At 53.2% G+C, this 10,979-nt stretch overlaps 1 protein-coding gene across 2 annotated transcripts in view; it reads right to left on the bottom strand.

Moving 5' to 3' along the window:
- Nucleotides 1-7,880, bottom strand: part of TCN2 (transcobalamin 2) — a 32,661-nt gene extending 24,781 nt beyond the window's left edge. The window contains exons 1-4 of one of the 2 annotated variants that reach the window (XR_005722991.1): nt 7,353-7,863; nt 3,926-4,118; nt 3,019-3,188; nt 215-376 (exon numbers count right to left, since the gene is read on the bottom strand). Coding sequence is in view for 1 of the 2 variants with exons in the window: in XM_040251126.1 (XP_040107060.1) it covers nt 215-376; nt 3,019-3,188; nt 3,926-4,118; nt 7,353-7,416 (589 nt within the window). In the remaining variant the exon portion in view is untranslated. Of the gene's footprint in view, nt 1-214; nt 377-3,018; nt 3,189-3,925; nt 4,119-7,352 lie in introns of both variants that reach the window. The other variant, XM_040251126.1, reaches the window with a different exon arrangement.
- Between the last annotated feature and the right edge of the window lie 3,099 nt (nt 7,881-10,979).

The raw sequence follows: 10,979 nt of genomic DNA, 5'->3' as shown, positions 1-10,979 counted from the left end.
AGCTAGAAAGGCCAGCTGAGCTGTCCGGGGTGACCTGCAGTAAGAGTGTGGTGGAGGATGGGGGCAGGAGCATTGACTCACAGCCCCTGCACCACAATGAGCCCTCACCATTCCGCCTCCTAATGGACCCGAGAGGAGGGGTCCCAAGGAAAGGTGAGCCTGGGGCCAGTGGCTGCAGGGGTGCCAGCCTGGCCTTCAGGTGCGGCCCACTCACCTACAGAGAAGTGGTCCTGCAGGAGAGGTGGCTCGTGTTCCACGGCGTACAGGAGCTTGCCCACCACACTGTCGTGGACTCGCTTCTGGTGGACACACAGGGCCAGGATGCCCAGGCCGTACTGGTAGTAGCTGGTGCGGGGGTGGCCCTGGTGGTTGTGCCCTGGGAGCGAGAAAACCACGGGGTGGGAGCGTCATGCTTGCCCCTCCCAGCAACCAGCCCCCCGCCAGCACCAGCTTCCCGACACCCTCCTTTGGGTGGTGAAAGTAAAAGTCGCTCAGTCGTGTCCGACTCTGCAACCCCATAGACTATACCCTCCATGGAATTCTCCAGGCCAGAATACTGGAGTGGGTAGCCTTTCCCTTCTCCAGGGATCTTCCCAACCCAGGGATTGAACCGGGGTCTCCTGCATTGCAGGCGGATTCTTTATCAACTGAGCTATCAGGGACCCTTCTTTTCTTCACCCCCTTTGACACATACTTGCTGAGACGCCACTGAGTGTCAGGCGCTGTGCCTGGAGGTGTGAACACTGATGACAGGCCAGGCAGTGCTAGCTGAGGACTTGCTCAAACCCAGCCCAGGCAGTGACATGTCAGTAGGCGGCTGGCTGTTCTCATTTTCTGAACAAAAGTTTGCCTTCTCCCTGGGCCCCCAGAGGCAGGGGAATAACAAGTCTGGGTGAGATCGATTGCTGCTTCTTTAGGGAAGAAATCAGCCTGTGTTGTTTATCAAGCCACTTTAACTTTTTGGGTGTCCAAGTAGAAATCTGGTGTGGCAGTTTTTCTTAGAAGCCATAGGAAAGCAGATTTCCCTGGGGGTTGTGGTGGTTTCTGTAAAGAAAGCTGAGCACTGAAGAACTGATGCTTTTAAACTGTGGTGTGGGAGAAGACCCTTGGACTGCACGGAGATCCAACCAGTCCATCCTAGAGGAGATCAGTCCTGAATATTCATTGGAAGGACGCATGCTGAAGCTGAAACTCCAATACTTTGGCCACCTGATGCGAAAGAACTGACTCATTTGAAAAGACCCTGATGCTGGGAAAGATTGAAGATGGGAGGAAAAGGGGACGACAGAGGATGAGATGGCTGGATGGCATCACTGACCCAATGGACATGAGTCTGACTAAACTCCAGGAGTTGTTGATGGACAGGGAAGCCTGGCGTGCTGCAGTCCATTGGGTCACAAAGAGTCGGGACACGACTGAGCGACTGAACTGAACTGAACTGCAGTGGGGTGGGGTCTGCCTGGGGAGGGAGGAAATGCTGAGTGCTGCCCTCTGCTGGTGGTGTGTGGGCACAACCTCGCCTCTGCCTCAGGGCCAGGTAGTTGCTCTCCCACCTGAATTCTCTCTGTGAATTCTGAGCTGCTGAGAGGGCTGGCTGCCACGCTCACGAGACCATGATTATAACTGAATTGTGGACCGAGGTCCAAGGGGCTCAATAACAGAGGTCTCTGAATAGCTGGGGAGCCGGGGCAGGATTCTCTGCGGCAGTGACCCAGGGGAGGAAGGGAGGGAGGCGGAGGCCTATAGGAGTGAGCTAGAAGAGGAAGGAAACCTTCCAGATAGGGGGTTCCCTGGATCTGTCAAGACCCTGGTTTGCGAGGTGAGCTGAGAGATATGGCCGGAGCCCACGGAGGGGCGGATGAGTGGGTGGGCAGGGTCTGCAGAGGAGAAATGGGCAGACAGACTGGGCCTGAGGGCTGCGAGCACAGCAGTGAGCAGCTCCTGCAGGGTTTATGCAGCGCTAACAGGATCAAATGTATATTTATTTTATTAAAAAAAAATTTTTTTTTTTTTGCCACACCTCGTGTGAGAGACCTTAGTTTCTCAGTTCAGTTCAGTCGCTCAGTCATGTCCGACTCTTTGAGACCCCATGAATCGAAGCACGCCAGGCCTCCCTGTCCATCACCAACTCCCTGAGTTCACTCAAACTCATGTTCATTGAGTCGGTGATGCCATCCAGCCATCTTATCCTCTGTCGTCCCCTTCTCCTCCTGCCCCCAATCCCTCCCAGCATCAGGGTCTTTTCCAATGAGTCAACCCTTTGCATGAGGTGGCCAAAGTATTGGAGTTTCAGCTTCAGCATCATTCCTTCCAAAGAACACTCAGGACTGATCTCCTTTAGGATGGACTGGTTGGATCTCCTTGCAGTCCAAGGGTCTTCTCCAACACCACAGTTCAAAAGCATCAATTCTTCGGCACTCAGCCTTCTTCACAGTCCAACTCTCACAACCATACATGACCACTGGAAAAACCATAGCCTTGACCAGACGGACCTTTGTTGACAAAGTAATGTCTCTGCTTTTTAATATGCTATCTAGGTTGGTCATAACTTTCTTTCCAAGGAGTAAGTGTCTTTTAATTTCATGGCTGCAATCACCATCTGCAGTGATTATGCGCCTCCTCTATTGGAAAGTGGAGTTTTAACTGCTGGGCTGCTGGGGCAGTCCCTAAGTTTATACTTTAAATGCTCACTCTGTGTGGGCCAGGTTGAGTCAGGAGGCAGGAGAAGAAGCGGGAGGCTAAGGAGTAATGAGGCCGGGCAGCTGTCCAGAGGAGGATAATCAGACCAAGCTTGGTGGCTGAGCAGCAGGACTTGCCAATAGAATGCATGCGGGGTGCAAGAAAGGCTTGATTAAGGAGGCCTCCTGGAGCAGGCCCAAGCCTTCTCGATGAACATCAAGACAGGCAGAGCGGAGGGCAGGAAAGAGGCCTGAGGAGAAAACCCAAAGCTCTGAAGTGGACGTTCCACAATGCTGGCCGATGCACCCTCCCCGCCCCTGGCAGCCCGCGCCTCCTCACCGATGGCCACCTTCTCGTCCTCCAGGAACCGCTTCAGCTGGGAGACCAGCCTGTCCCCCTTGCGGCCTCCGACGAACTCGCAGTTGGCCCGGAGAGCCAGCAGGTAGAGGGCCAGCTGGCCCATGGAGGGCTTGGCCTCGGAGTCATTGCCGTCCTTGCTGGAGGCGGGCCTAGGACCAAGCCAGGTAACAAAACTTTTGTGAGAAAGGGCCTTCCTGGTAAGCTTGCCTTGGGGCGCTCTCCCTGCCAATATGACAAACTAGGGGAAAAAAATCCTAGTGGTTGGAAAGTTTCTGAGACCTGCCAGAAGCAGATGTAGTCAGCGATGTAAGTTGTGAGGTGTACGTCACACATATTTCATAAAGATGTCAAGTTGAACTCAAGGACAAACTCTGAGAGCTCTTGAGTCCAAGTGACCTGTCTGCCCCGCCATTGTGGCCACGCTTCCCCTGCAGCCTCCCTTTCTTCCTCTCCTCGCCCTGCGTCCACTTCCCAAGAGGGAGTCCAAGCACGAGACGCTCTCTGGTGGTCCTGTCCCTTCGCCCCTCAATCAAACTCCCATGCGGGACCTCAGGACAAGCCCCACCCGCCTTAACAGCCCCTGGAAAGGGAGCGCAGATAGTCCGATGCTGCCGCTGGGCTCAGTGTGAAAGAGTGCGGCCATGGATTAGTGATGTCTGCCTCAGTCAGGCAGGGGGCGGTACAGAGGCCGCATGAGGGCCCTGGATTGGTGTCTCCAGTCCCGTCAGACCAACCCCACCCCGCGGACGGAGAGAGGCCCAGAGGAGGTGAAACTTGCCCTAAGGTCTCCCAACAAAGCAGCGACAGGCCCAAACCGCAGCGCGGGTCTCCTGCCTCCTAGGATGAGGGGCAGCCCGGGAGAAAGGAGGAGAGAGCATGGCCGGACCTCAGGAGGCTCTGCTGGTAGCTGAGCTTGAGGCTGTGCAGGTAGTGGGCTTCCTTGGCCCCAGCCTGCAGGCTCGAGAGGCGCAGGCCCACGTAGATACTGGGGTTCAGCTGCTCCGGGGAGAGCCGGTCCATCCACGGCAAGAGGCGCTGGCCCAGCCTCTCCACCAGCGTGCTGTCCACCTCGGTTATCTCTTAGGAAAGAGAAGAGGCCAAGTGAGGGGGCAGGGCCCGGCCACCAGCGGCATCTTACCAAGGTCTTTTCCAGGGAATAAACATCCCTACCTTTATGGCCACCGGCCACACACCCGACTCGTTTGGGGGAATCTGGTTTTAACAAGAGGCAGCCGGCAGCTGGAAAGAGTGGCTGGAGTGGGCCAGGAAAGAGGTGGTGGGCCCAGGGCAGAAGAAGCGGGTACCAGACAGCCACTCTGCTCATCAGAGACTGGCAAGGGACAGGGGATTCCCCAGGCACTGCGCCCCAGCCCTCTTGGTCCTCACGCCAGCCCTGCCTTGGATGTAGGTGCTGGGAGCAAAGAGGAAACAGAAGTTCAAAGCTGTGGGCGTGTCCCACCTATTTACAGAAACTTCGGCCCACGTGGGAACAGGTTAAAGATCCAGTTTTTAAAATATAAATAGACTCACAGATGTAGAAAACAAAACTACAGTTACCGTGGGAAAAGGGGAGAGAGGGATAAACTGGAAGATTGGGACTGACGTGCACACTGAAAAAATGAAAATGTTAGTCGCTCAGTCATGTCCAACCCTTTGCAACCCCATGGACGGTAGCCTGCCAGGCTCCTCTGTCCCTGGGATTCTCCAGGCAAGAATACTGGAGTGGGTTGCCATTCCCTTCTCTAGGGGATCTTCCTAACCCAGGGATCTCCCCCAAGTCTCATGCACCGCAGGCAGATTCTTTACCATCTGAGCAGGGAACCCCAAGTACATACTACTCTCTCTATATATAAAACAGATAACTAAGTAAAGACCTACTGTATAGCGCAGGGAACTTTACTCAATACTCTGTAATGATCTATATGGGAAAATAATCTTTTAAAAAAGTGGACATAGGTATACATATAACTCATCAACTTCACTGTACAGCAGAAATTAACACAACATTGTACATCATCAACTATATTCCAATTACAAAAAAAAAAAAAGAAAGAAAACAACACTGTAGGCTCACTGGGGCTGTTTGGTGAACTTCCCTAGGGGCAGATCTCAGAATAATGCTTTTCCTGCTGCCTGAGTTTAGGTGAGAAGGACCTGAGGTTGTGAGCTAAACTGCTGGAAAGCCAGTGTCATTGTCTGCAGCCATTCATCTGTGTGCTTCGGGATTCACCCAGGAGGGAAGCAGAAGCCTCAGGGGTATTTCCCAGCTCCAGCAGACAGGAGCCGGCCTCCCTCAGGGAGGGGACCTGGGCTGAGGAGGTGGCCTTGGACTTTTCCCGGCTACTTCCTCCTAATTGGTTAATGGTGGCTCAGTGGGTAAAGCATCTGCCTGCAATGCAGGAGACCTGGGTTCCATCCCTGGGTCAGGAAGATCCCCCGGAGGAGGGGAATGGCAACCCACTCCAGTATTCCTGCCAGGAGAATTCCATGGACAGAAGAGCCTGGCGGGCTACAGTCCATGGGGTTGCAAAAGACACGACTGAGCGACTTCGGTTTCACTTTCTTTCCTCTTAATTGCAGTGGGGATTCCAGCTGCTGGGCAGCTACCCCCCCAATCCCCCACCCCCAAGAATGGAGCAAAGGAACTGGAGGGGAGGGTGCTTCTCTTTTCCTTGCTCTTTCTCTGCGGCTTTCTGTGTGTCCACCTCCATTTCTGTAGGAATTTCTCTCTCTCTGTCTCTGGATCTGTCTCATTCTCTCCATTTCTCAGCCAGTCTGTCTGCTTATCCATCCTTCCACAGTTCTCTTTTCCTCTCCCTCTTCTTCAAACCAGAGAGGGAGCCCCTGCCCTGAGCCAGGGCTCGGACCTCCAGTGGGTGAGTCAGCTCTGGGCTTAGAGAGAGGGGAAGAGAAGCTGGTGCTCTAAAGAGAGGCAGGTAAACCTGATTCAGTCTCAGCAGGAAGGAGCTGGGCAGATTCCCCCCGGGGTAATAAAAGTGAGCCTGGGTGAGCGCGCTGCCCTCTGGGCCTGGGGTTCACAGGGCCACCCAGCTCTGCCAGTGAGGACTGGCTCTGACAATGGGCATCCCTGTCATATTCACAACCAAACGGGGCTTGAAGCTGGCAGAGCAGAAATGCTTGCGTCACACCAGGAGGAAGGCCAGGGAGCATTTTCAACCCCTTTTACAAGTGAGGGAATGAGACTGGGGGCGACTAAATAGCCTGGCAGCAGTGGGCTGTACCCCCAAACCCAGCCTAAGCACTCTAAAGGGGTCAAGCCTATGGACGAATTGTTGAAAGGCTCATACCCTGGGGACTGTCTGGACAGGAACCAAGAGCCAAGGGCTTGAGGGGTCAGAGACTCCTGGTGCCCAGGGAAGATCCTGACCTGGAGTTCTGAGAACCAAGTTCCAGCAAAGTCCTGGAAAGCCACGGTGCCTTGGGCAGGCAGGTCACCAGGTCCCTATGACCCTTGACCCCTTCATCTGTCACCTGGACACAAGTGAGCCTGCCTCTAGGTTTCTCCATGGGTCACAAGAAATCCCACTGGTGGGTGCCTCCCTTCCTGCCTCTGTTTCCTGCGGGGCTCCAGGGCTTCAGCAGCCCTGAGCCTGTGTGCTCTGACTCCTAGACAGGCCCTGAGAGGCCCCTGGGGGAGCAGGCAGGCCCCTGGATACAGAGTGCAAAGCTAATGCCTTGCCATCCTCACACCCCAGGTCTCCACCTGCTCACTTTCCCTCTGTCTGGGGTGCCCCCTGCCCCCCACACTCCTCACCGACACCAGCGCCTTTTCCTCTGGGTCTCAGTTCCTGCGCCTCCTGGTCCTCAGAAATTCCACCCTTTCTCCCTGAATTGGTGGTGCCCAGCTCTCTCCCTCCAGGCCAGGGGCTTCCTTTGGCCACAGCTCCCAAGCCCAGCATTGACTCACCTCTTGACCATTGTCCCTTTCACTAGAACGGAAGCTCTATCTAGCTGGGGCAGGGCTGGGACCCCTTTCTTGCTCCCTGTTTTTTCCCCAAAGCCTAGTCCCACACCTGGCATAGCAAAGACTCGGTCAACATGTACTGAATGAATGAATCAACAAATGACTGATGTCATGGAAGCGACCTTGTCTGGTAGCAAGTCAGACATATAGTTCATCTCAACACAGCGCGCTAAACGTGTTGAGGTTCAGGGAAGTCCAAACCACCGTGGGAGCCCCGAGGGGCGGCTAAGTCACCCCCCAACACACATCCGAGCCTCAGTTTCCCCCCTTGTATAATGAGGGGCTAGGACAAGATGGTCCTCTCTCCAGGTTAGATCCAGTTACTCACCGCAGGTGTGGGCTAGCGCTCCCAGGCCCCCCAGCAGGAAGAGGAGGGCCCCGAGGTGCCCCATGGCAGGAGCAGGGGGTGGACAGCAGGCGGGGAGTGGGACAGGCTCCTAGGGCTGGCCGGGTAGAGAGAGGCTCTCCTGACCACAGCGGTCACTGCTCCAAAGAGGCAGCTTCCTGTCACTGATTAATCCCTCCACACCCGGCGGCACACTGCTAAGTCAGCGGAGAGGAAGGGAGAAGGTCTATAGCTGAGGGGAAAGGGAGGCCAAAGACCAGGGGAAGGAAGGGCAGAGCAGCGCAGGCCTTCCTGGAGGCGGGGGCGGGGGCGGCCAGCCACACTTTCCCCGCCGCCCGAAGAGCCCTGGACGGCGGTGCAGAACGTCTGACTGCTGATCTGTCCAGCCACGCCAGTCTGTATGCCCTCGGCCGGTCCCGCGGTAGACAGGCACGGCTGGGGTGCCTACCTGGTACCCCTCCCAGAAGGAGCCCCTGAAACTACCCACCCCGGCCTGGGACAGGGGAACGGGGCTGGGAGCTGGGACAGTCACGTGAGCAGTCAGCTGTTATCTGCCCGCCTGCTCAGAAGGGGCGCGGCCGCTGGACCCGGACCAGACCGCCCAGTTTTCTCAACCAACCGGAAAGATGGGCGCCTCCTGGGAAACAAAACAAAGCAATTTAAGGAGCGATATTTAATCATTAGACACACCCGAAGCCATGGTTAGCAGGGCCACTTGCAAGGACTAGGAAAGTCACCTAGAAATAGTCTCTGCAAGGAGAATAGAGAACAAAGGCTTCCCCGTCCACCAAGCCCCACTGAAGAATCTGTGTCCAAGAGTTAGCTCTGGAGGTGCTGTATTAACCTTGGCATGTCTGAGTCTGAAATGGTTTCTCTTGTGTGAGCCAAAAGGGTTGGAGAAGATCATTCTAATTAAGCTCCCTTCCAGCTCAACTTTAGACCTTAAAACATTTTTGTTTTTTTGCTAAGTCACTTCAGCCGTATCCGACTCTGTGTGACCCCATAGACGGCAGCCCACCAGGCAGGCAAGAACGCTGGAGTGGGTTGCCATTTCCTTCTCCAATGCATGAAAGTCAAAAGTAAAAGTGAAGTCGCTCAGTCATGTCCGACTTGCAAATACAATTTTTTTCTGCAATCATTGTATGGGTAATTGCCATGGTTCATTCTTTCAAGATAATCTGGTTTTGTGCCTGACTTCTCACAAGCCAATAAATACAGACATAAATAAATACAGAGATGTGCATCTGTTTACAGAAATACTTTGCAAATATAGAGTTAGACTGTCTAGCGCAAGGAGGCTGGGTGTGGCCCATCAGGGTGAAGCTCTCCTGCAGACCCTCGGGTTCAGACTTGCAGGGGGACCTTGGAACTCTGTGGGCAACAGAGCGGTCATGGCCTGGGTCAGGGCTGCCCGGCTCCCCAACCCTCAGCAGTGAGTCTGTCTCCTGCCATCTCCACACAGCAGCCTCTGTGAGAAGCAGCTTCCTTGGGAGAGTCACCACCTCCGATCCCTGAGAACTTGAAGATGCCGCGTCGACTAGCAGGGGAGGAGACATTAGAAATAGACTGACTGGGGTGGAATGTTTTAGGTAATGCGGTCAGGGGAAGTGCAAAAGAAAATTCTAATCATTTGGTTCGGGACTTCTGTCTGGGGGTCTGGAGCTGGGAAAGTGTCTTCCCAGGTGGCTCAGGGATAATCTACCTGTCAATGCAGGAGACATGGGTTCAATCCCTGGGCAGGGAGGATCCCCTGGAGAAGGGAATGGCAACCCACTCCAGTATTATTGCCTGGAGAATCCCATGGACAAAAGGAGCCTGGCAGGCTACAGTCCATGGGGTCGCAAAGAGTCTGAGCGACTGAACTGAACTGAACTGAGCGACTAAACAACAGCAACAAGCCGAGAAAGTAAACACGGGCTTGGACTGGGCAGGTAAAAGTATGCATGCCTGTGCAGCCAGGCAGGCACAGACAAAGCCAGCTGCGACGTAAACAGGAAGCATTACTTCTCCCAAGGTCACATTACAGCTGTAAAGTGTCCCAGTAACAATGCTGTTAGAGTGACTATTACTTTTTTTTACTGCGATTTCTTTTTCCCCCTAAAATCACAAACCATCAGTAATTTGCTGTTTGAAATTGTTAGTAAAAAAGACACAGTCTTGGAGGCACCAAGTCACTTTGACAAGGGAAGCTGCTCCAGTATGTATTTTCTGGACTCAACAGTTCCTTCCTGTCTCAACTTTGTAGTTTCAGGTAAACAGGATACTTTGCTGTCCAGACCTCAAGCTGACCCTTCTCATGCAGCCCTGGGCTGTGTTAAACCCACCAAAATACTGCTTGATTGGGACTTCCCTAGCAGTCCAGTGGTTAAAACTCCTCGCTTGGGGTGCGGGTTCCATCCCTGGTTAGGCAACTAAGATCCCTCATGCGGTGTGGCCAAAACAATTAAAAGTAAAAATACTGTTTGGTTTACATTTTACCTAACCCAACCCTTCATCCAAATCCTGTAATAACCTTTCTCTGTGTGTGGTCAGACCCCCACAGTTCCTCCACCTCATCTCAGTGGATCAACTGAGCTGATTCTGTTAGGCTAAATGTTTGCTCTTAGTGGTCTCAGAATGACTGGGCTAGGACACAGCCTAAGAAGGAACCCAACAGGGAAAGAAAATTAAATTGTATATATGAACCAGGACATATTGCACAGCACAGGGAATATAGCCAATATTTTGTCAGAACTAAACATGGAGTACAACCTTTAAAAGTTTTGAATCACTATGTTGTATACCTGAAACTTATACGACATTGTACATCAACTATACTTCAATTTTTTTTTAAATGGTGAAAAAATATATGCATGAAGGTGGCACGAGGAGAATGAATATAACAAACGCATGACTGTATGGTCACATACCGGATATCCATTCTCTTAATTAAAAGTGAGTTGGGAAGACTCCCTGGAGAAGGGAATGGCTACCCACTCCAGTACTCTTGCCTAGAGAATCTATGGACAGAGGAGCCAGGGGGGCTACAGTCCATGGAGTCGCAGAATCAGACACGACTGAGTAACTAACATCCTCACCTTCACATTAAAGTCTTAGAGCCCATTTAATGTAGAAAGATGTTCATAATTAATCTTAAATTATAAAAATGATGTAAGTAATCCCTTGGACTGCAAGGAGATCCAACCAGTCCATTCTAAAGGAGATCAGCCCTGGGATTTCTTTGGAAGGAATGATGCTAAAGCTGAAACTCCAGTACTTTGGCCACCTCATGCAAAGAGTTGACTCACTGGAAAAGACTCTGATGCTGGGAGGGATTGGAGGCAGGAGGAGAAGGGGACGACAGAGGATGAGATGGCTGGATGGCATCAGCAACTCGATGGATGTGAATCTGAGTGAACTCCGGGAGTTGGTGATGGACAGGGAGGCCTGGTGTGCTGCGATTCATGGGGTCGCAAAGAGTCGGACACGACTGAGCGACTGAACTGAACTGAATACATGTGGGTTGCACAAAAAAATAGAAAACATGTTAAGGGAGAAGAAGGAGATAGAGGAGGCAGTCCAGTGGCTAAGACCCTGCTCCCAATGCAGGAGGCCCGGGTCCCATCCCTG

Source organism: Oryx dammah, unplaced genomic scaffold (assembly GCF_014754425.2).
Source record: "Oryx dammah isolate SB20612 unplaced genomic scaffold, SCBI_Odam_1.1 HiC_scaffold_12, whole genome shotgun sequence".
NCBI classification, from domain to species: Eukaryota; Metazoa; Chordata; class Mammalia; order Artiodactyla; family Bovidae; genus Oryx; species Oryx dammah.
This window is presented reverse-complemented; position numbering and strand designations above follow the sequence as displayed.